We start from the raw sequence: 23,850 nt of genomic DNA on the forward strand, positions 1-23,850 counted from the left end.
CTCCAAGCCCTGTCCATCCTGGCCTTGGACACTTCCAGGGATCCAGGGGCATCCACAGCTCCTCTGGACCACCTGTGCCAGTGACTCGCCCTCCTCACACGGAAGAATGTCTCCCTACCATCCCATTTAACCCTTCCCTCCATCACTTCCAAGCCACCCCCCCTTGCCCTGTCACTCCGTGCCCTTGCCAAAGCCCCTCTCCTCCAGCCCCCCAGTTGTGCGGGTCGGCGGCGATGCGGGAGCGGCGTGGCCGCGGCAGCAGCGCGCAGCCGGGGCCGGGGCCGCTGCCGAGCGCATCTCTCGGAGCGGGGAGCGGCGTTCCCAGCGCGGGGCGGGCGGAGGGTCCGCGGGGAGCGGCGGCGGGGCCGGGGCGGGGCGGGGGGCGGGCCCGGGCGGTGGCGGCGGCGGCGGCGGGGCTGGGGCGGCTCAGAGCGCCCGGCTCCGCTCGCCTCCCGCTCCTGCGCCTGGCTCCGGCCGGCATGGCCGCTCCGCCGCGCCGCCGGGCCGCCGCTCCACCCCCGCTGCCGCCGGTGCCGCCGCCGGTGCTGCTGCTGCTGCTGCTGCTGCTGCCGCCGCCCGCGGTGCTGCTCGGCGGCGGGCCCGGCGCCGCGGCGTCGCGGGAGCCCCCCGGCCCCTGCCGCGTGAAGACGGTGACGGTGTCCACGCTGCCGGTGCTCCGGGAGAACGACATCAGCTGGAGCGGCGCCCCGCCGCCCGCCGCCGCCGCCGAGTCCCGCCTGCTGCTCTTCGTCCGCAGCGAGCTGCCCGGCCGCGTCGCCGTGCAGGACGATCTGGACAACACCGAGCTGCCCTTCTTCACCCTCGGTAGGCGCCCGCGCCGCTTCCCGCCCCGTCCCGTCCCGCATCCCGCCCCGCCATCCCGGAGCATCCCCGAGCATCCGACACCCGCCGTGCCGGCTCTGTGTCCGCCCTCCCCGCTCCGCGGGCAGCTCGATGTGTTTTGGGGCTTTCTAACCCTGTCCCTGTGCTGCATCCTGGTTTTTGGGTTTATGGGGTTTTTTTTGGGTTTGTTTTTTTTTTTTTTTGCCTTTCCTGCCGGGGAGGATTTTTTAGCAGGGCCTGAGGCTGCCGCCGCTGCCAGCCCCGGGAGGAGAAGAGCATTCCCCGGGAGGAGGAGAGCAACCCCGCGCAGGCTGGAAGTGATGGGGGCTGCCTCGTGTGCTCCAAGTTGAGCTCTGAGCCCCGAGGACGTGCCGCTGAGCCTGGCACAGCGGGAAGGGCTGTTTTTTCCTAGCCAGAGCCTGGCTTTATAAATGCTTCGTGTTAATTCTCGAGGCTCGCTCTCGCTTCACGCACAACTCCAGCGCCCGGGTCTGTGCGAACGCTGCAGACTTTCCTCCGCTCTCAGCTTTGTGGGGAGGGGGATGGGAATAGAGACAATTCTGTGGTCGTACTTCGGTCTTGATGCCGGATCCTGTTGTCTCGGATGGGGTGCCCGAGATGCCTCTTGTCACTTTTACCCATTTCTGTGCCGTAATCAGCCAGTCCTCCGAGAGAATTGTTCCTAATGTCACCTGGGCAGTGCAGTGTTTACTCTGCCAGGTCACCGAAGGGTTTTTGTTGATCTTTGCTTTATCCATCAGCTGCCCTGTTTTTTTGGCATCCAAACCTAGGATAATTTGGGTACCTGCTTAACTCGGGTCTCAGGTATCTCGTGACACACGGGATTGTGACTTCCAGCGGATCTCTCCGCGTGTCTCAGGTGTGTAGAGGTGTGCCCATGTCCAGGCTCACTGGGGGCAGCTGACCCCAAGTCCCTGCCTTTCACTGGGTGCGATGAGCAGGGGTAGGGAAATGCCTGTCTGTGCCCCCAGTCCTGTCATCTTACCTTGTGTGAAGCTTTGCTGTAGCAAACGCCCTAATAAATAAGTTGGTGGTACTTCCTGAGGCTCTCGGGTTCCTGCTTTGCAGTTTCCTTAGACATGGCTGGTCAACTACAAAAATCCGAAACAAACCAGATACTCTGTTTCCACTAACAAAAGTGACAAATCAAAGGTTTGATGCAGTAGGAATGACGTTTACCATACCGTGGTTCAAAGTAACAAGAAGTTTCATGGTTCACTGAGTTAATTTTCAGATTAGAGTACAATTTCTTCAGAGACTGGGTGTGAATTGCGAACTGATCTAAATATATCAGATAGCAAAGAAACCCCTCAGTGTGAGCTTAGATAATAGCTCAAGTTGAAGGAGAGAAATTTGTCTTGATAGATCAGAGGCACGATCTTGTGTAGCAAATCCTATTTCTGTGAGTGCCTGCCAGTAAAGAGACCATGTCTTCATCTAAACATTTCTTTTACTTGCCTGGCATATTGGTTATGTGTGTACTCATAAATATGAAGCATGTCTTGTGCAAATCTCTGGGCGTTTTCCTGCCCCTTCATGAACAGAAGACCCCAAAAGATCCTCTCCTGTTCCCTTGGACTCACAGGCGTGAGGCAGTTTGGAAGACAAACGGAGGCTGAGCCTATGGTGGGATGGCTTCATCATGGTCCTGGAATTAATCAGTCTGTTGCCTCCAGAGAAGGTAAAACACTTGTCCTTCCCCAAGGTCTAGCTCATGAATTGCTGTGGATGTTCTGATATTTGAAATTTGTTGCATTTCTCCCCATCTCCTAGTGTGGCAACTGTCTCGCTCGCTGTTAACTCTTCTCTGGGTGAGGGATGTGGAGGATTTCTGCTGGCTGGTTTTCCTAGAGCAGGAATTAAGGCTGCAGTTTTCTGTGGTGGTTTTTTTCCCTCTCCATCCTTTTCTAACTTCATTGTTGGTTGGGAACCGGAGAGCAGCTGCTGCCTGGTAATGGGCTCTTGGAGGTGAAAATCACTCTACACGCGGGAGGGCTTGGGAGTGAGGTGGGGACAGAGATTCTCTTTGGCAGAATCTTTGCAGGTCCTTATCTTTAGCTGATTGTATCCCTTTATGCGTGTTGCTGGACATGTTTAGTGGCTGTCTGGGCATGAGCTCAGGAGGACACGTAAGAGCTGACGTCCTGCCGGCTGCAAATGTGTTGAGGACTCCTGAATGTCTTGGAGTGCAGGATCTTGCTGTGAGCAGAGATCACTTTCTGGCCTCAGCGGGGTAAGGATGGGGCAGGATGACCTCCTAAAGCACACAGCTCAGGACAGCCACCCTGACTGGCATCCTGGAGGGTTTTTGAAAGGAAAAAAAGAGATTAAAAAAAAAGAAAAGGAAGCATAAAGCTGTCAGAGCTGAGACATGGTGCTGATGGTACTGACTCTGAAGTGAAATAAGTTGAGAAAAAATTGAGGCCACTCTGTTCTGCAGGGCTCAAAAGTCTGTCCAGGCCAGCAGGCAGGAAAGAAAATGTTGCTTTTCTTGGTGGCAATGAGTTTAAGCAGCTAGGGCTGTACTCCTGGGTCTGCTCAGCAAGTCCCAGCTCAGTAAATCTCCTAGTGCTGCAGTGGGTCCTGTGCTGCTCCTCACTCCTTGGCATTTAAAGGAGGGTGGGTGATCTGCAGCTAAAGGCTGGCAGGTGCCAGAGCCTTGTCTGCAGTGGTGTGAAACTTAAAGTCGTGGAATCTTGTAGGTTGGGAAAGATCTTTAAGATCATCAAGTCTAACTGTAAACCAAACACTGCCAAGGCCACCACTAAACCATGTCCTGAAGTGCCACATCCTCCAGGTATATGCCCTGAATTGATGGCTGGTACAAAACACGTGGAGTGCTCAGTGTCCTCTTTCCTTAAAGGATTCCTCCTTCTAGGGAGGAAACGACTTTATCTGTTCCCTGACTATATGAGATTTTATTCTCTGAAGTGCATAAAGCGAGAGCTTCCAGTGTAGCATCCCTGCCTGTGGGGCTGCCTGGTCTGCAGGAGCCACTGCATGGCTGAGATGGAGGAGAAATCAGCACTAGGAAACATCCACACAGCTGAGCCTGGGCCCGTGGCTCGCTGGCAACATCAGGAGCAGCAGCAGCAGCAGCTCGTGGAAGGCAGGAGCCCACTAGGGGGTGGTGGGTACCCGGGGATGCTCCACAGCAGCTCTCTCTCTGTGCCCAGGAGGGTACCAGGGATGCTTCACAGGAGGGTACCTGGGGATGCTCCCCACTCTCCCTGTGTGCCCGTGTGGGCACTTCAGGATGCTGGACAGTAGCTCCAGCTCTTTGTGCCTCGGTGGGCACCCGGCGCCTGCAGGAAGGTGGGGAGCCCAGGCTGGGGATGGCTTCATCCTCTCCCAACAAAGGTAGAAAACTTTGATTCTTTGTGCATCCCTCCTGGGCTGCAGCGGGGACCTGCTGCTGAAACACCCACTGGCAGCTCCCTGTGCTCGGTGTCCCTCCTCCAGTGGGGTGTCACAGCTTCTGTGTTTCCTACGCCTCGGTTTATTTTTTCCCTCTTGCGTTGGAGACCAGAAGGATGCTTCTCCCACTACCCCCCAGTTACGTTACTATAAAATTACTCAGCAAAGCCCAGTGGTGGCAGGAAATGACAAATGTAGGTGCCACCAGTGCATTATGAATTGCTGTGCCTCCCCTTTCCTGAAAAAGCATCCTGCCCTTTCCTTAACCTTGGATACTCCTGATGCTTTGTGGCTTTCCCCCCCGGCCTCTCTAATTCTCCTAGAGTTACTCTGCTGCAAACGGTGCAGCCTATCATTGACTTTCTCCTTGCCCAGTGGGGTCTCTCTGAGGTATGGATCTTGGTTCAGTCAGCAGCCATGTGTTCCCTACAGAAGCTGCTCCACCACGGCGTAGCCTGCTCCGAGTGCAATTCAGGGAATGAGGCAGTTTGCTTCCGAGCTAATTTAGATGAGCTCTGTCTATGTGTGAGCAGCTTTATATAGAGGAGAGAGAAGGCAAGAGGCAGACCAATTTTCACCACTGCTCTTACCCTGTAGTGGCTTACATAAGAACAGTTTACTATGCACTTCTCATAAATGGCTTTAATGGATGCTGTTTGACGGCTCTGCAGTGCTTCAAGAGGCTTTGTTTTGGTGGTTTTCACAAAACAGGCTCGTGTGTCTGCATTCCTGGTGTCCCCCTGTGGCCCCTGTGTGTGGCTGATTGATGATTGTCCCCTGCTCTTCCAGCTCCTCAGCAGTTCAGTGCCCCTTCTTTTATCTTCTTTCTTAACTATTCCCAAAGTCAGCTTGTAACTTGCACTTCTCTTTAGGGTAGGAGTGTTCAGTCTTGCAGGAACACCTGGATGTGACACTCAGGGCTCTGGGCTGGGTGACAATGTGCTGGGGATCAGTCACAGGCTGGACTCAATTTCATCTTGGAGGCCTTTTCCAACCTCAGTCATTCTGAGTTTCTATTAATACATTAAAATAATGGAAAGCACTCAGTTCCCTATGGGCTGACTGTATTTACTGCTGTTCCTAGAAATGCTTGAGCAGGGTTTAGCCACCCTCATTTTGGTCACCAATTCCTGCAGAGCAGGTGGGGAGGCTGAAGGGTCACCTGGGGAGTGTGGTTGGGATTGCAACTTACTGATGCTGCTGTTCAGAAGTGCCCTTCCCTGCTTTGAGCTGGCCTGTGGGGTCTGGAGCAGCACTGTGTGCAACCCCATCATCAGGGCTTGGCATCTAAACATGGGGTCATCTCTGCAGAAAACCTGATGAGTGAAGTCTGGTTTCTGCACCTCCCTTTGCATTAACTGCCTCCTGCTAGGCTTGAGATGCCTGGAGTATCAGCTCAGAGGTTTGGTTAATCAAGTGCTGTTTTTTTGTTGTTTTTTTTTTTTTTTTTTTAATTTGTTATGGGTTTTTTTTTTTTGTTTATATTGTTTCTATTCCCCAGCTAATCCAATGGGTAAAGAGTCACATCTTCCACCCCAAAAGCCTCTGTGAGGTGGTGTGGTGAGGATGAGAGAGGTTGGTGGCACCCTGGGACAGGGGAAGCTGCAGATCTGACAGTGGGACTGCTTCCCTGCCCCTCCATTCCTATCCACAGCTGTGTGTGCTCTGGGGTCTGGGCCAGGTCCCTGGTGGTGGGGGCTGCCTGGTGAGGGTGTAGGAAAGAGGAAAACCTTCTGGTAGTAATTTCTTCCCCTCCTTGTATTACTGTGTGATTACTCCAGCTTTCCAAGATGTTGGATTTTATAGCTGGTAAGAGAGCCCAGCTCAGGGTGGGGTGGTACTGGTGATGTGGATGCCGAGCTGCAGGTCTGCAAGCACTATAACCCCTGAAAGGCTGTAGGTAAGAAATGCCCAGGAAAATGGGTCAGTCCTGAGGCCATCCCTTCCCTCCCCAAAGGTGAGGTCGAACATGGCTTGTCCAGCATGGCCGGGTGAGGACTTGACAGGGATTTTGCTTCATCTCGGCTATTTTCTGGGCTGATTTTCCCAGTTAAAGCTGGGAATGTGTAGCTGAGTGCAGGCTGTGCTCGGGGAGCTGCTGCTTTCCAAGAGTACCCGCGTTGACCAGCTAGTGGCAACAGAAGATTAACTATGGAGGGAGAGAGGAGCTGGTTGCTGCAGCTGAGCTGCCACGGGAGGAGGCTGGTGGCTGGGGATCCCCCTTGCTCCCCCTTCCTCCCAGCTGATTTTCCATGATGACTGTGTGCCAGAGGCTTTAGTTGTTCTTTTTCAGGAAGAAATAATGAGCTTTTATTCAGAATTATGCAGAGAGCTTGCGGTCCTCCGTGGGGAATGGGGTGGTGAATGACCTCTGAGTGCCACCACGCAGATGGATGTTACCTCCAAAACTTGCTGCCTGCTCCCTCCTAAGCCTTAAAAGTGAGAACCTCAGCTGTGTGATGGACGAGCCTTTGTGCTGCCCAGGTGACACGGTGCTGATGTGTGGTGTTGGCTGGCTGTGAAACAGGGCTGAGCCCTGGGGCTTTTCTGGTGTGACAGGAGCTTCGGCATGGGACTGGCTGGGACCACGGGAGAGCTGATTGGTGCCATGTGTGGGAATGATGAGATATTGAACTTATGCTTCTTTAACACGTTTGCAGGTGCAGGTGGCTTGAGAAACATCTGCCATCACACCAAAAATGCCATGTAGAGTGTGGAGCGGGCTGGGCTTGGAGCTGGAAGAAAAGATGTCTCGATTGATGCCTTTCATCATCTGAAATACCCACAGTACAGCCCGTGCCCACGTGTCCTCCTCCTGTAGCAACCATTTGAAACGGAGGATGATGAACTTTGGCCTGTGTTCCCATGCTGCTCCCCAGTCCTGCCCCATCACTGCCTGTGGGGTGCGTGATGGCATCGAGCAGAGATGGTTCTTGTGCATAACCAGCTTAAGAATGGGGCCACTTAAAAGAATTGAATGCTTGTGCTGCTGCTCGGGTCTCAGCTAATGCAGTTAAGGTTTCGAGTGTCCAGACAGTATGGAGACACTTAATGGTATTGAAGAAGCAGAATGGCAGGCAGAGGGGACAAGCAGTGATCTTAGCTGCCTGCATCTGCACTGACTGGGTGAGGCTTTCTGGTTGTCTCCTGGGAAGGGGGAAAGTGGGGAAAAACATCACAGAGTTTTGGCCCATTGTCCCTTTGGGCACCTCCCCTGTTTGTCCTGCAAGAAGCAGTGCTCTTGAATGCTTCCAGTGTCCTGCGGCAGGTCAGGGGCAAGAAGGGATTCCTTGCAGGAGGAGGTTGGGCTGTGGCTGCCTGTAAGAAGATGAGGCAGACAAGATTTGGAGTCAGGGCTCTGCCTGTGGGCACAGGTGGCTGGTGGGGAGGGGGCAGAAGCAGCAGTTCCCTCTATTTCCCATTCTGCATCCCCCACCACTCCCGCACTCCTTTCTGTGTGCTTTCACCTCTCCTGTCTTAGTGCAAGACAAAGTCTGTAGGAAACCTCGACTGGCTTTGAAAGCAGCAGCAAAAGGGGAGAAATTTTCCATTAGCAGCATCAGCAGTATAAGAGATTTTTTCCCAGTCACCTGGTAACTGCTGTATTTAGGAAGATTACTGAGCTGATGGTGCTGCTCCCAGGCATGTGCAAGGGAGTGATCCTGTTAGGAGAGGGAGGCAAGGGATGGGCACACACAGGGAGATGGACTGCTAAAGGTCACCTGTGCAGGGAGAGGCCCCATGGAGCTGGGCACCTCGTGTGCTCCACCATCTGCTCCTCCAGAGCAGGGCAATGGCACAGAAGTGGCACTGCAAGCTGCACTCCGGGGCTGCAGTGGGGGCAGGGAGCGGGGCTCCCCAGGGCTGGGCAGGAACATGAGAGTGGAGGAGGGAATGTCGGGCTCCAGCCTGATTTGGGGCCAGGCTGGGGGTTTTGCTGCCTGGTGCATTTCTTTCTGTGGGATGGGATGTGCCTGCAGAGGGGCACTGCCCTGCCTCTGCGGTGGACTCACTGCAGAGGTGAGCCCACCCTCCCATGGCTCCAGGGCTGTATAACTGGGGTGCAGGTTCTGGGAACCCCAGCTTTGCTCCCAGCCATGACCAAGACCTCAGCTGTGCTGGTGCCTTTGAGGATTTGATTCTTTTTCCTTTTTTCCCTCCCTTTTCTCTCTCTAGGGCAGCAGGGTGGCTTTGCCTGTGGCTGGATGCCTGCCCTGGCTGTGCTGTGTGGGCTGGGATCCCTGGCCACCCCAGGGCTCCTGGCTGCCCAGGCACTTGCCCAACATGAGCTGGCATTCCCCAGTGTGCCTGGGGCTGTCCCAAGGCCATTCACAGCCCAGATCCTTCCCTTGCTGCTCTCTATGGTTCTCAAGCAATGTCCTTCCAGGGAGCACAGCACATCCCTAAACTGTGGGGTCAAGTGACAGAATATCAGAGCTGGCAACAGCATAGGAATGTTTTTGTTGCCTCAAGCCAACTGCTCAGTAACATCAGCTTCCTGCTGCAGTGCTCCCGTGCTGGGATGGGAACATGGGGTGGTCTGTGTGTGTGAGCAGGGAAGGGGGGCTGGAGCAGAGCCTGTTCCCTGCAGCCCTGACCAGGGTCTGCTGCTTATCCACCCTGGCCTGAAAAGCCTCTCCCCCATCTCACTCTTGCTGTGGATGTTGCTTTTGCTACCAGGGGGCCTGATGAGGTAAAAGTTGGTGCCACTGACCTGATGAATTCCTTGTGCAGGTGTCCCCAGAGCAAGGTCTGCTCTTCCAGACAGTTTCCAACTCAGGTGGGCTTCCTGGGGTGATGGGGCTCCCACGGCAGGTGCTGTCAGGTGTCCCCACCTCACCGTTACTCAGCCCTGCCTTGCCCAGGCTGCTCTCAGGGGTGAAGGGTGATGGAAACCCTTTACCTTGGCTTGCTGGGCCTGAGCAGTCACCTGTGTGGTGGGTTCAGCTTGGGTGGGGGCCCTGGAGAGCTTTGGGGGCTTATTAGGGCATCCTGATATGTCCCTTTTCCTTCTACCTCTGTCACATTTCTTCCATGTCCTTTCAACCTCCCATCTGTTTGAATTAGAGGGGTTTCAACTCTTTTGTCCTGCCCTGCCCAGGGAATTCCTCCCAGCCTTCTTGTTTCAGTCACACTCCTTGTTCGTCTACCTGTAATGTCCTGAGAAATCTGGCCAGAGAGAGGTGCCCAGGCAGAGCAATGTGTTCGGCAGGTGATCCAAAAGGATCTGTATTCCCCACCCTCCCTTCCATGCCATCCAAATTGGGCAGCCCATGGTCAAACTGTGTCCACAGCAAACTTCTCCCATTATCTTCTTCTGCCTGGAGCAGATGTTCAGGGCGGGCAGCTCGGGGTATTTAAGGGGACACCAGTGCTGGGTACCACTTAATTAAGGTTGGCTCAACTGATGGAGACTCCTGGCCCTTGCTGGGGGTGGCTTGGAACAGAAGGCGCTGAAGAAGGTCCAGCAGGAAAGGAGGGATTCTGTAGAGGAGCCAATGACAGCAGTGGCATTTTGGGAAGCTGACAGGTATATTTGGGAGTCAAACATGCTGCAGGCTGAAAGCACATCCAGCAGAGGTGACGCTGGCCTTATCTGTGCAGGCAGGTCCTCGCCCGCTGCTGCTGGCAGGGCGGTGGCTGCTCCCATCAGGGGCTTTGGCATTTCTCCTCCCCCACAGAGGGGAGGGAGGGCTGCAGGGGTGCATTCGTCACCTGAAGAGCCCCCGGGCTTCGGCTGAACTTTGTGTTCCAGCAATAAAACCATGCTAGGAAATGTGTGCTGTAACAAAGCCCATGGATATAATACATCCGTATCATACTGTACCTTTCATCTTGAAGGATTCCCAAGGAGCTTTACAAACTCGGTGTGCTGCAGCCTGCCAGGGTGACTGAATGTTATCAGGAGCAGTGGCAGTCTAATCTCTGTGGTAGTATTTCCCCCCCTTGCAGGGGGAACTTTATGAAGCCTGGACTCAGAGTAGTGCTGTGATGGTGTTTTCCTCTAAGCCTGAGTTTCTCAGGAGAAACAGGCAAACCGTGTAGCTGTTTGTTATGCAAAACCACCAAAGAAATATTTTTTCCTGGGGCAGTAGGAGTGGGTGGGAATTACTTTCACACAGCTTCAACAGCTTTGCATCTTGACAGAAGAGGCATTCGCAGGGGAATGTGCCCTCCGTGCAGCCCCAGAGAGGGGATGATAAAGTTTAAACGCTTGAGGAATTGCTTCTGGGCATTAGCAGGGTGGTAGAGTTCAGCTGGTGGGGCAGTTCTTGGGAGGGAAGCTCTAAATGTCTGCCTGAAATACTTGCTGTGTGAGTCTTTTGTCACCTAATGCTCCCTTCTGCCTCTGCAGTCAGTCCCCGAGGCAGCTGATGGCTCACGTCCAAGTCCTGCAGCCTTTGGTAACATCTGGGCGGGCTGTCTGTGGGGTGGGAGCAGGGAAGGGTGATGCCTCCATCACCCCTGCTGCTCACCACTTGCAGCTGGGTGTATTTTCACTGTTCCTGACTTACCTGGAGCTGTGGGAGGCATCTGAAGGTGCTGCCATTTTTAGGTGGCAGAGCCTAAAAATCAAAACAGAACGCGGGACCAGGGGCCCAAGCGAAGCTGTTGTCAGAGGCATATGCTTGAAGCACGGCGGGTAGCTGGAATCTATTTAGGTTTGGAGTGGTACGTATTTAGCCTGTTTTGTTTAGCAGTTTGTTTATGGGAAGCATTTTCCCATTCTGTGTAGCTCCCCAAATGTGTGCTATAAACAAAGTGTAAAACCCAGAGCAGCCTCTCCGTGTTCCCATCAAGCGCGTCACTGGAGAGGCAGGGTGGTGGTGCCTGCCAGCCTCAGGTCCCCTCTTCAGGAGGAGAAACCACACCACTGAGGGATGTGATTCTGTCAGGTTTGAGTACGGGAATTGCTGTGAGCACTGCTGGGATGGAGCAGGGATATCTCAGGAGATCACCAGCCCTTTTGTCCACTTGCTCTTGCTCCAAACCTTCCCAAGCTCATCCCGAGGAGCACAGCTGTTGGCTCCTGCTGCTCCTTTAGCTTTGCTTGCTTCCCTGAGCCCCACTGAGGTGGCTCCTCAGGCCACAAGGAATTGGGTGTGCTGTTGCCAGCATCATTCACAGATGCTGGACGTTAAGAACCTTCAAGATTGATCAAGTTTCCAACAGGCGTTAGAGGTTTGTGGCTGTTCTTACCGTAGCCATTGCAGCCACATGCCTTGTGCTGGATCAACAGCCGTGTGTTTCTTGCTTTAATTTTCCTGAGCGTGATCAGAAAGGCTGGAAGTGCATTCAATCAAACAGCAACAGCCTTGCCTTTTAACACAACTCAAGAAGCCAGAGCTGCTTGAAGACACAAACTCCATTACATTGCTTTGCATCTTCCAGCCCTTGCCATTTCCTCCGCTCGTGTTTGCCGCTTCCCAGGCCAGCAGTGCCGTTGTCCTCTCTCTGTTCCTGGCTGAGGAAATCCATTATCTGGGGGAATGGCAGCTGGGACGGAGGTCGGGGACGCTGCCTGTAGGGGCTGCTCGTAGCCAGCTTGGGGTCTTGCCGGAGCAGCAGTTTGCACGGCAGACACGCTGCTCCTTGTTGTACTCGATTTTCTTCTGCTTTTGTAGCAGCTGCCTTTGCTGCTTGGCTGACAAGCTGTTCCTTAACGTGCCGTGGCCCAGCGGTGTGTGGGGACAGGGACAGGAGCTGGGATTTGGGCAGGATGGTGGCTCTGTGAGCTGGAGGTGGGGAGGATGCTGCCGGCCTCAGGGATTCTGCCAAGCTCGGATTTTGCTCCCCAGGAGTGCTGCCTGAAATCCCGTGTGCTGCCCAAAACTGTGTGTGCTGAAGGAAGTATCCTCTGCTGCCTGGGCTTGCTTTTTAAAGACTGTTGTAAAACCTTCTCCCTCCTCGGTGATGTAGGGTTTTACAGTGTGTTGCAATGAGCCACTTAAAAGCAAAACAGGAGGAAAAAATCCTGTTTGCAACACTCCTCCTGCCCGAGTTGCCGTGGTGTGAGATACAGGGTGGTTGTAGGGGATGCTGCAGGAAAGTTGAGCCTTGTGAGAGCCTGTTATTTCCTAAGCAATCCATTGGTGTTTCTCCTGTGGCATCTCTCAGCTGCATTTCCTCCCCAAAATCATGTTTCCCACTGGTCAAAGGCTTCTCTGGTTTGAGGTATGCTTTAAGTCATGTAAAGCCAAATTTTAGTAGGCTGCGGTCTCCAAAGCTTTTCTCCAGCAGAAATGGTGCAAATTTATCCGTGGATACCTTGGCCACAGCTGAAACAGGTCTGTGGTCACCTCCTGGGAAGGGCATTCCAAACCACCCTTGTCCTGCAGCCTAGCTCTCCTGTTGTGGGAGCAGAGGGACTTGGGCTGGGAAGGAAGGTGATATTTTTGCTGTGGCTCAAAAAGCAAAAGCATTTCTGTGGATTCTGGGCCCGTGGGTTTTAATCGCTGCTTGTTTTGATCATCTCTCTACTAAACTGCTCTGGATGTGCCTAAGGGCAAACAAGCAGGTGTTAGTGTTGATATTCTGCTCCTTTTTTTTTGCTGTTGTTGAGTAGAGGAAAGAATTTAGATGGTAGGAAGGCTGTTGGTTGGAACGGTGCTTCTTTCAGCCGTGGCAGCTGCAGGGCAGGTGAAACCTGGCGAGAGGAGGCCAGTGCTGGACCTGGCTGGGAACAGGCTGCAGCCTCAACGTGGCTGCTAATGGCTCTGCAGCTTCCCCACTCCTCTCCAGGCTCTTCTTCTTCCAACTCTGCAAATACTTGCAGTAGTTAGGGGACTGCCCAGGGACGTTTTTATTCCTGGCATGAATTGAATTAGAGGGAAAGGCTGGGCTGGGAGGGGGGTCTCACAGTGGGCAGCGAGATCTACTTTGTCCAGCAGTCTCTGCTGTGGTGGCAGAAGGTGAGGAATGGGACACAGGTCTCTGGATCATCCCTGGAGCTGCTCCTTAGCATGCTGTGACCTCAAGAGCTGGGATTTGGGCAGGAGGGAGGCTCCAAGAGCTGGAGGTGCTGCCAGCCTCAGGGATGCTGCTGGCCTTTGGCTGCTCCTGCCTGCCTGCTGCAATAATGCCTGTCCTGATTGAGCTGAAAGGGTCCCACAGCAGCTCCTGCATCTTCCCCCTGCATCTCCTTAGCACTGGCCTCTATGGGAAATCCCTCTGGTCCCTGGGATGCTGCACTGTGCCCAACAGAGGGGATGCAGCGAGGGAAGAGGGAGGTTTTCCTTTGAGGTCTGAGGGATGTGCCGAGTGCTGACCAGGGGCTGGCACAGAGGGAAGGATGCTTCTGTTAATTAGCACGAGATGAAAGGAAAACTTGTCTTTATTCAAAGAGCAGCTTGTTCCAGTTTCATCGCAGTCCCTCAGTTCTGAGCTTTAAAGTTCGGTGAATGTGTGAACAATAAGTTTGGGAAGATGTTTTGAAGCCAGAATGGCAGCATTGTTATGAAAATGCTGAAGGGGAGTTGTGACACTGTTTTGAAGATGAAAGTATTTTTACAATCTTAAACTGACACATTTTTAAAAGAAAAGAAAAAGTTTTCATGAAAGACAGCTCTCAACAAGACTTTGCCTGGCCACAATCAGATGTGGCTGTCCCTGAAGGCATTTTGAGGTGCTGCTGGTGACCCTGTGTCCAGCATGGTGGGGTGGTTTTTATTGGTGTTACTGGTGTGTGTTGGGCAGGGAGGGATCTGCACAGCCCTGATGGAGGGAGCAGTGAGTGTGTCCTGCTCTCCAGGCAGCTGATGGCCAACAGAGCAGCAGGAGGAGGGCACAAAGATGAGGAGATGTGGATGAAGCATGGACATGTGCCAATCCTGTCCTTGCTCCTCCAGCCATGTCCTCGCCACTTCTGACCTCACAGCACTCACTGCACTTTTGAGCTGGTCTGTGAAAACAGATTTTCCACATGTTTAGCAAGCATCAGTTAATGGCTTAGGCAAACATCACCCTGTCAGTGCAGAGTGAAGGGGAGGCTGGAGCTGCCCATGCCTGGCAGCAGCTCTGGGCTGCTTCTGCCCTCAGCTGTGCCACAGGACTTGCCAGTTTGTGCTATTCCAGCTCACCCAGTGGCACTGGAGAAGCTGGGCTGGAAGTGGAGGCTGGCATGGCACACTGCTGGCACGACAGGGAAAGGCTTGGGGTGTGTGGGGATGTGCAGCAGCTTGGGCTCCATCCAGTGACTGGCTCCCCATCCCACTGCTGCATCTTGCCAGCTGGAGCTGCAGTCCCAGCCTAACCCAGTCCCCCTCTTGCTGTTGCCTGAGCTGAGCAGCCTCTTGGAATCATAGAATGGCCTTGGTTGGAAGGGACTTTCTTTCCAATCCCCCTGCCCGTGGGTGTGGCACACCAGGAGGTGCCCAGGGTGTTCTGAGCCCACCTCCCCTTTGCCAGCTGCCTGCAGTTCCTCTGGTCAGGGCTAGCAAATGGCAACGGTGGTCACACACGGACCACTTTTTCTTGGGATTTTCTCTTCCATGAGCACCTGAATGCGCCAGCTTGTTATGATGGTTCTTTTTTATTCCTGTAAAGCTCCAATTTCCATTACAGTCCCTTGGACACCCGGGGGCCTTTGAGTGGGTGCCATGTAATTAAAAGCAATCTATTGCCATGTCTGAGGGGGCTGTGTGAGCTACGGGGCCGTGAGCTGTGGTCTCCTGCAGCAGAGCTGTCAGGCAGTTCCTTCCTTAGAAAAGAGACACCAAAAATTCCTCTTCCGCCCCCAACTTTGTCTTCCTGCCAGCCCTGGATTCCAGGTTTATTTCAGGGTCTTTTCTTTTGGGCTTGGGTAGGTGCAGAGCGTGTATTTTTTGCCATGTGAGTCTGACAAACCCTTGGGGAGGATGAGTGGGTGTCTTGAAGTGTAAGGGAGAAACTTGGCAAGTGTTTCAGATCCAGGATCTCTTTGCATTTTTGGCTGCATCTCCTTTTAATCCTGCTGCTCTTAAACTTTTCTGAACCAGCAAAGTCAGCCCCAGCAGCACTGCCATCCAGGAATATCTCTGCTCCCATTCCTGGAAGGTCAGGACACAGGGACTGCCTTGCTTGGGGCTTCTCCCAGTGGTGCCAATACTGGACTTCCCCTGCCCAGCACTCCCAGATCTGTGGATGGGGATGTCTTACCTCCTCTACAGCATGGAGAGGGGTCCTCTGCTCTTGGAGGTGGGCAGGAAGGTGCCTGGAGCTGGCTGCCACTACACTGGATGTGTGCTCCATACTTGGGTGATTCCCAAAAGAGGATGCTCCCCTGAGCCTCTTGGGGTGATGTATTTCATGTTGTGTCTTGTTCTGTGCTCCCAGCTTGGTTCCTGGCCTTGTCTATGGTATTTGGGATCTGGTTTTCAGGAGGTGAAAGCAATCACTTAATTGTGCTGGAGCCTGGGGGAAGGAGCTTCCCTTCGGGGTCTTCCTGAGCTGCAGTTAAAGGAAGCATCCGGGGGTGTGTGGATTAATCTGGTGCAAAATCCAGCAATTCTGGGTCATTCTGGCATTCTCCTCTTGGCTTTGCTATTTCCTCATGAAATTACTTTGACAGAGTGAGCACAGTTCCTGTACCTCTTTCTTACCCACTCTTTGCAGGAGCCTGCAGGGGCTCCCCTTGGCTTTACTGAGGGGGTGTGAAATTCCCATGTGGAGGTGGGAGGGACAGACCCTCTTGGCTCCCTTCCTGCCACACTGCCTGCAGGCTGGTGGTGCAGAGAGGGCTGAGGAGAGGAGATCAGGGCAAGTGCAGAGCCAGAAGTGAAAGAAGTGGGTGAGTGGGCTCGACAGACCAGGATCTGCTGCTTCTCTGAGCTGGGGAAGCTCTTTGTGCTTCTCCATCCAGCAGCTCTTCCCACGCTCAGCAGGCAGCTGGACAGTGGGACAGTGGCATGTGGCTGTCTCTGCCCATGGCTGTGACACACTGTCCCGTGAGGAGATTGGGTTTTCTCTCTGCTTTAATCAGCTAAAAATGTTCTGTGTGATTGAAAGCTCCCCCACGTGTACCTGAATCTCCTGATCTCTGTGAGACAGTGACAGCTCCTCTAATTAGGCAGCCGAGGATGTAACCTTAGCAACTCCACGCTGCTGCTGGGGACCAGCTCCGATACCCCTGGAGATGGTGTGTCTGGTGTTCAACTGGGCTCTCACAGGACAGGAGAGCTGGGGATGCCTGCACACTGTCCTCCCTCCCCGTGGTGGTGCCTGTCATGGAGAGCAAGAGCTGGAACAGGTGGTGGCACCCATGTCCCTTCACTGCTTGCTTTGTCCTTGTTGATGCACAGGCTGGGCATTCTACCTGCCACAGCTCTGGGAGAGGGACTGGGAGGGAACTGGTGCAACAGAAGGTGCTGAGCCTACTGCTGCACTGTTGTAACCTGTGCTGCAGGGACTGGGGTCTTGCACTGCATCAGGAGGAGCTCCGGACCTGCAGGGAGCAGGAACCTGCCCTCCAGGAGCAGAGTGTGGGCCATGCTCTTGGCTAAGTCCCTCTCCTTAGTTTGCAGGTGGAGGGAGCTGGTGGCCTGACATCAGAGCGGTGCTGGATCTTGGAGGGTGGTTGTGCCCTGGAAACTGAAGCATGGCTGTGCCACAGCATTCCTGTCCCTCTGCAGCATCCCCATCCCTCATCCTCCCCATAGCATCTGACCTGCAGCTGCAGCACCAAGCCCTCCCTTAAAGCCTAAACACGCCTCTTGCCCCGTGGGCTCTTGGCTACTCCAAACAGTGCTCAGAAATACTTTTTTATAGCAGCTGGGAGTGAGCCAGGGCAAAAATGAGCTGAGGCCGCTGAAGGGAGATAAGCTGAGACGTAAACTGTGATTTTCTGCCCTGTGAGCCCTATGCATGGATTTCATCTTTTAATGGAAGTGCAGTAAATAAAAGCCATTTTCACAATAAGCCGAGCAACAGGTCATAAGCGTCTGAGCCACTGAAATTGATAGAAGCGAGCTAAGCGTAACAAATCTCCCAAAATTGCACAGACTCCACTTGTATCTAGTCCCTTCCTGCATCTCACCAATTATAGCAAATGGCAATTATTTCTGAGCCAGAGCTTTCTCTGAATAAAACCTCAGTCCAACTGTAGATGCTTTATCTTCTTTTCAAATAGATTTGTACCGGAGGAAAAAGCCCCAGTGGGGAGAAATCCCATTTGAAGGGGTTTTCCCTAGCAGTGTCTCCACAGACAGTGGATGCTGGACATGCATGGAGGTGTAAATTTGACCAATTCATAGTTTGCCGGCTCTGGCTTAGAGGGGGATTTGGGGACATGTCAAGCACGTTCCCTTTTGGCTGTGTCTCTGTTAGGATGGAGTGTGGGCTGGGGATGTGCTGCCATCAGGGCATGCTCACCCCTGGGGTGCTCCTGTGCATGGAGCCCCCGTGGAGCAGTGATTTTTCTCTCTCTTCCAGTCAGATTCAGTGAATGTCTTTTCCCAGTCTCTGCCCCAGGGCTCTGTTCTGGTGCCCAGCGATGCCTCTGGGGTGTAAGGCAGAGTCTGAGTCCCTCTCAGACTCTCTGAGACTCTCAGACTAAATGCAAACACTTTTGTCCCTTATAACCTCTGTGCTTTTTTTTAGAAGCCTCTCTGCTGCAGAGCCTTGGGGATACACCTGCAGCAAGGAGAGTGCAGGGGGAGAAATGTCCTTGTCTCTGTCCCACTTGAAGGGGCTACTTAGGAATTTATTTGCCTTTATTTACAAGTGCTTGTAAAGAGATTTTATACATAGAGATGTGGCAGTGCTGGCTTTACCTGCTCAGTGTCCAGTGCACAGTTAAAATCCTGAACTTTTGGCTCTGGGTGTTTGAGCAGGACAACCCTGGTGCTGTACAGACCATGGGGGCCACCAGGGAGTTGTGGAGGTGGCCCTTGGCATGTATTTGGTCACTCCTTGACCAAATGGCTGTGCTGGGGCATCAAATATCTCAGGCTCCATGTTTTCCTCTAGGTAGGATGGAAGTGCCTTGCTTGGGATTTGCTGGAAGCGTGTTCTTGCTGTCAAATGCTGCTAGAGATGCTGATGAAGAAATGTCACAGGGTAGTGGGCGAAGGAAGCTCAGCTGGCTTTCTGATTGATGTCATTAGTACTCGAAGATGGACATGTTCTGTCTCTGGATTTCTCCAGAAGTTGTAGCTGAACAGCTTCATCATAGCTGAGCAGAGGCTGCTAATGTGGCACCCTCCTGGATGCCTGGAAAAATGGCAAGGTCTGAAATTGCCCAAGAATGGCAGCAGCTCTCTGGCCACAGAGAGCAGGCACAGACTTTCCCAGGCATTTTCCCAGGGAAGGCTGTGAGAAGATCAGAGAGAAGAATGAGAAGCAATTCTTATCTCCACTTGCTGCACCTGCTGTTGGGCACGTGTGGAATGTGTCCTGGAGATTTGTTTACCAAAGGGTGATTTCTTAATTGGACACTGGATGGTGTTTGGATGGGTTGACCAATTAGGTCAAAGCTGGATCAGACTGGCTGTGAGGGTCACTGAGTTTCTTAAGAAGTGCAGTATAATATAGTATAGATGATCTAATAAAGCAATGATCAGCCTTCTGCAATCATGGAGTCAGTGCTAATGATTACCCAGCTGGGGGCCTGTGGTGACACCCAAGGAGTGATTTGTGTCTCATGGTGCTGTCAGTGAAATGCCTCAGGTGTTTTGCAGTGCCTGGGAGCCTGTGGGGTGGGACAGGGAGGTGCATTTCCTGTATGGCCCTAGAGCCACCTTGGCCCCTGAGCCACCTCTCAGGACATCTCTCACCAACAGGGAATGATGAGTGTTGCTCCATGGTGCATCCTCTCCTGTCATGGGGTAGCAGAGTTTGATTGATTTACTCTGTGTTAGCTTCTCGTGAGCAAAACCGCTGGTTATTTTTTTATAATTTTTACCTGAGACTTGGGAATTACATTCCCCATCTCCCTTGGAGGGTTGTTAATGAAGAGCACTGAACCAGCTTGTCTTCAGTTTAATTTGTCTGAGCTGGCAGCCCCCTCCAAACACCTCCCAAAATACATCATGGAATTACAGAATTATTTGGGTTGGAGGGGACCTTAAAGCCCATCTTGCTCCAACCTGGCCTTGGCCCATCTTGCCCCATCCAACCTGGCCTTGGGCACTTCCAGGGACCCTTGGGCAGCCACAGCTTCTCTGTGCCAATGCCTCACCACCCTTACAGGGAAGAATTTCTTCCTAATATCCAATCTAACCTTGCCCTCTGTCAGTTTGAAGTCATTCCCTCTTGTCCAGGGCTCTTGATACATCCCACCACAGGGATGCAGCCTCATCATCCACCTTCGAGCCTCCTTTATTGGCAGTATGGGAGGTAAATCAAATAAAACACAGGCTCAGCATGGTTATTCAGTACATCCCCCTTCCCCTGGTGCGTGGTTCTGCAGGCAGAACATGTTCATTTACTCGCCTAAACAAAATTTCATCGTCCCCCTCCCGTGGCGTGTAATGAATCCAGCCGGAGACGCCCGGCCCCTGTAGCCACAGCAAACCCAAGCTCCTCAAGATGCTGCACAAACTGTGACTTGCTGTCTGCATCTTGCAGTGTTCCCATAGTGCAGTTGTCCCCCACAAACCTCTTAGCAATTCGGGAAGCACTGTCTTTGTTTCCTTTTGCCTTACCAGCTGTAATCCCTGCCTGCTGCTGCCCCTTCCTGGGTAGCTGTTTATTTTCCTTAATCTTTTATGAAGTACTTTTATCTTAAGCTCTCTGAAAATCTGCTGAAATGAGACCCTCCAAATCACCTTCATTTATTTTAAAGGCTTGCTTTTGCTGATAATACTGCCAGGTTGCTTAGCACACCTCTTTTCCACCCTTCCTTAAGGAAGTTCTGTTGACCTTGCTCAGATTCCACTTTGCTGCCTTCTACACTGGCTGACCCCTAATTAGACTCTGAGTGAAGTTCTTGGGCTCCTGCAGTTTGGTATTTAGTTCTTTGGTCCTGGAGCTGTGGCCTGCTGCTTTTTACAAACAAAATAACAATAAAAAAAAAATAATGCTGCAGCCGTTTCACTATTTACCCAGCTTTTAGGAAAAGCATCCAGGGCTTGGCAGATACTGCAGGAATTGTATTAGAGTTTGATACAACTCTGCACCTGAGCTAAGAAGCCTTTTCAGATGTGTAGGAGTGAAATTAGCTTGGCAGGCAGGATGCACAAGTTTGGCTAAGTACATATAATCCTAGAATGGTTTGAGAGGGAAGGGACTTTAAAGCATTCCTCATTTCAACCCTGTGCCATGAACAGGGACACCTTCCACTATCCCAGGTTGCTCCAAGCCCCATCCAACCTTGCCTGGAATTCCCAACACCTGTGGTGTAGCTTTTTTGGTAATTCATGCCTCATTTGATTAGGAGGGGCTTTTTTCCAGGAGATGCTGACCCCTGAAGGCAGGCAGAGCTGTGAAAGAGCTGTTTGCCTGCAGACAGCAGCCTTGGGTCAGTCCTCCTGTGCACAGGGAGGCTGCAGCAATTATTATTGTCTTTCCTGGCTGGGAAAAGTTGCCCATTCTCAAGGCACGTGGCTGTGGCCTTTTACCTGGTGTGAAAGCTTGGGGAAAAAATCACACTGCTTGAGCAGCTTTCTGTATTTGGGAAAATCAGGCTGTTCAGAGCAAAGCTTCCACTTTGCAAGCTCAGGCAGAGTTGTACCCAGCTGCTGGAAGCTGAAATTAGATAAATTCAGGTGGAAAATGAAGCTCCAACACCCAGATGAAATCAGGAGGACGCTGTGGGGTGGGAGGTTGTGCTGTGGGATTGCTGTGATCGATCCTGTATTTGGGAACAGCTGGATCCTGGAAGCGCTGCTCAGCTGGCAGCTCCCTCCCAGGCTCAAAATGCTGGGAGTCTTCAACAGGCTGGGATATTGCTCTTTTTCTATGCTTTCCACAAATTATTCCAGGTTCTTCCTGGGCTTTTCAGGAAGGGTGGGATGCGGGAGGGCTGTCTCTGAATGGAAACATCCATCCTCCCCTGCATTCCTCCTCCTTCTCCCCCATCCTCTCACTCCTCTCTCGGAGGTTAAATGCCACAGCAGAGAAGGAAATTGAGTTTCAGTGTCTGTGCTCCCAAAGGCTGCTCTCAGCTAGGGAGATGCATCATCCCTCTGGGCTCTCCTGCTAATCCCTCCTGGGGATTGCTTGGTGCCTGGGAGGCAGTGACACACACCCGGGGGCTTGCAGCTGGAGCTCCTGGTGTCCTCAGGTCAATGGGATAGTGGTCCCATTATGCACTTGTAATGGAGAGGATATCTCTAAAAGCAAGGATTTATTCACTGTGTCTGGCCTGGCAGGGGTGATTTGGGATTGCAAGGAATAAGTAATCAGATTTCCATTTTCCGAGGGCAATGCCAAGTAAAAATGTATGAGTCTATTTCCTTTTTTATTATTGCTTAGAAATAACAAAACCTTGTGCCCTGCACACAGGGTGGGCTCTACATTAAAAATGGAGGTTAAAGACCTGGAGCAGAGCTACAGAATCCTTGTGAGAAAGAATTCAAGACATTTTGCTTGGGAATACCGGGGTGGAAGAGCTTCTGATCCCAAGATGGGCTTGCAGAGAAGGAAAAAATAATTGTTGTCCCACATCCTCCCATCCCCAGTGTCCTTTCCTGTGGGACTCAGGGAATTATTCTGCTGTGATCATATAGGTTGATGGGGGACTTTCTCCTGCAACAATTTGGCAGCGTGTGGTGCTTCTAAGAAAGATGCTTCATAGGTCTCAGCTTTCAGAAAGTGGAGGGAAATTGAGGCCATGCTGCCCATCAGTGTGTGTGTGTATGTACACATATATATATGTGTGTGTGTATAAAAAAGCATATTTAGGCATGTTGGCTGATACATTAAAAATTATTTTTATTGGTTCCACAAATTACTGGCAATATTGCTGTAGCTGCATTACAGTCTCAATTTTCACTTGATTGCCACCACATAATTTTTAAGCAAATAACCAAAGCATTCTAACTTAAATATTGTCACAGTATCCTTTTAATAGGCAAATGAGGTAATTATAATCTCCTTGGATAATAGGATAGCTTCTACCTACCAACATGCATGTAATGCATTCTGCTGATTTTAGGACGATTGGGAGAGCTGCATTTTCTTTAGTGGTAGCTCTGCAAAGCTAGAAAAACCCTTCAGCTGGATGAACAGGGAGAATCCTAGAATCATTCAATATCCTGAGTTGGACAGGACCTACAGGGTTCAGAGTGTCCTGGCCCTGCACAGACACCCCAGCAATCCCATCCTGTGCCTGAGAGCTTTGTCCCAATGCTCCTGGAGCTCTGGCAGCCTTGGTGCTGTGCCCATTCCCTGGGGAGCCTGGGCAGAGCCTGAACACCCCCTGGGAGAAGAATCTTTTCCTAACATCCAGTCTAAACCCCCCTGACACAGTTCTAGCTGTTCCCTTGGGTCCCCACAGAGCTCAGGGCTGCTGTGGCACCTCCTGGCCTTCTCCAGCTCTCTGCCCTTTGCAGTGCCCAATGGAGCTGGGCATGTGCCCTGGTGCTGAAGTTAATAGGGGTTGCTTTTGTCTGGGAAGAGTTTGTCCAACCCTAACCCTAATGTGCACAGTGGTGGCTGGTTTGGGATTAGTGGCTGAGTGGAGCTTGTGGCAAAGAAAGAGCTTCTGTCTTCGTAAAGAGAGCTCCGATCTCTTGCAGCCCCAAAACCTGAAACATAATCCAAGTGGCTTCCCAGCTCTGCATGTTGAATTTTGGGCTTGAGCAGCAGTGTTCAGCTGCTGGTGCTGCTGGGGGCTGCAGGGAGCTGGTGCTGGGCACAGGCAGAGGTTGTCATTGTCACTGGCTTTGGTGCGCACTAGCTGGCTGCACCTGCTTTGTCACCGTCCCCTGGAATGCTCCCTGTGAATATTCCCTCCCTGTGAAGAGTGGTGTACAGGCAAGGGAGGGCCAAGGGGAGGTTTGGTTCTCACTTGTCTGTGCAAAAGTTTTATTGGCCTGGTCTGCAGTTTGCAGCAAGGTGTTAGATGGGTTTTGGCACTTGGATCTGGAATTAGTGGAGGGAAAGCTGGCAGCTCTGAGGCCATTCCTTCTGATTTCCAAGTGAAAGGATGGGTGCTGGGCTGGGAGCTGTTTCCAGTGGTCTGCACAGGGAGGCTGGGCTGGAATTTTGCCCATTACCTGCATCCAGGGACAGGAATTGGGATGCAGAACGTGCCTGTGAGCAGGATGACTGGCTTCCTTCACTCTGGCAGCCCAGGGGGATGTGGTGCACGCAGAGGAGCTCACAGAAACCAGCGGTCACAAAAGCTTCACCCCAGATTCATCCCCTTCACCATCCCCTGCTCCTGCAGTCACGGTTTGGTGGCTGCCTGGCCATCCAGCCTTCACCAGAGCAGCGTTTCATGAGCCGGATTCTCCTCTGTCCCCGCTGTGTCCCCGGTGCTGCTAACGATGGAGCTGATGGGAGGGAAATCACAGCTGCCAATGACCCTGGCTGCTGTACCTAAGGCATCACCTGAGCGATACTTTCCTGCTTTCTCCACCCTGCCTCCGGTGATTGTAGCCGGGAGAATGCCTTGATTGCCGACAGCTTCTCAGGAGTTGCTGCACA

At 52.6% G+C, this 23,850-nt stretch overlaps 1 protein-coding gene across 1 annotated transcript in view; it reads left to right on the forward strand.

Moving 5' to 3' along the window:
• The first annotated feature begins 406 nt into the window (after nucleotides 1-406).
• ASTN2 (astrotactin 2) overlaps nucleotides 407-23,850 on the forward strand; it is a 319,829-nt gene continuing 296,385 nt past the window's right edge. Inside the window, 1 exon segment of the mRNA XM_068211459.1 lies at nucleotides 407-825. Within this exon segment, the coding sequence (XP_068067560.1) occupies nucleotides 480-825 (346 nt within the window). The 5' untranslated portion in view covers nucleotides 407-479.

This window comes from Anomalospiza imberbis, chromosome 21 (genome assembly GCF_031753505.1).
Source record: "Anomalospiza imberbis isolate Cuckoo-Finch-1a 21T00152 chromosome 21, ASM3175350v1, whole genome shotgun sequence".
NCBI classification, from domain to species: Eukaryota; Metazoa; Chordata; class Aves; order Passeriformes; family Viduidae; genus Anomalospiza; species Anomalospiza imberbis.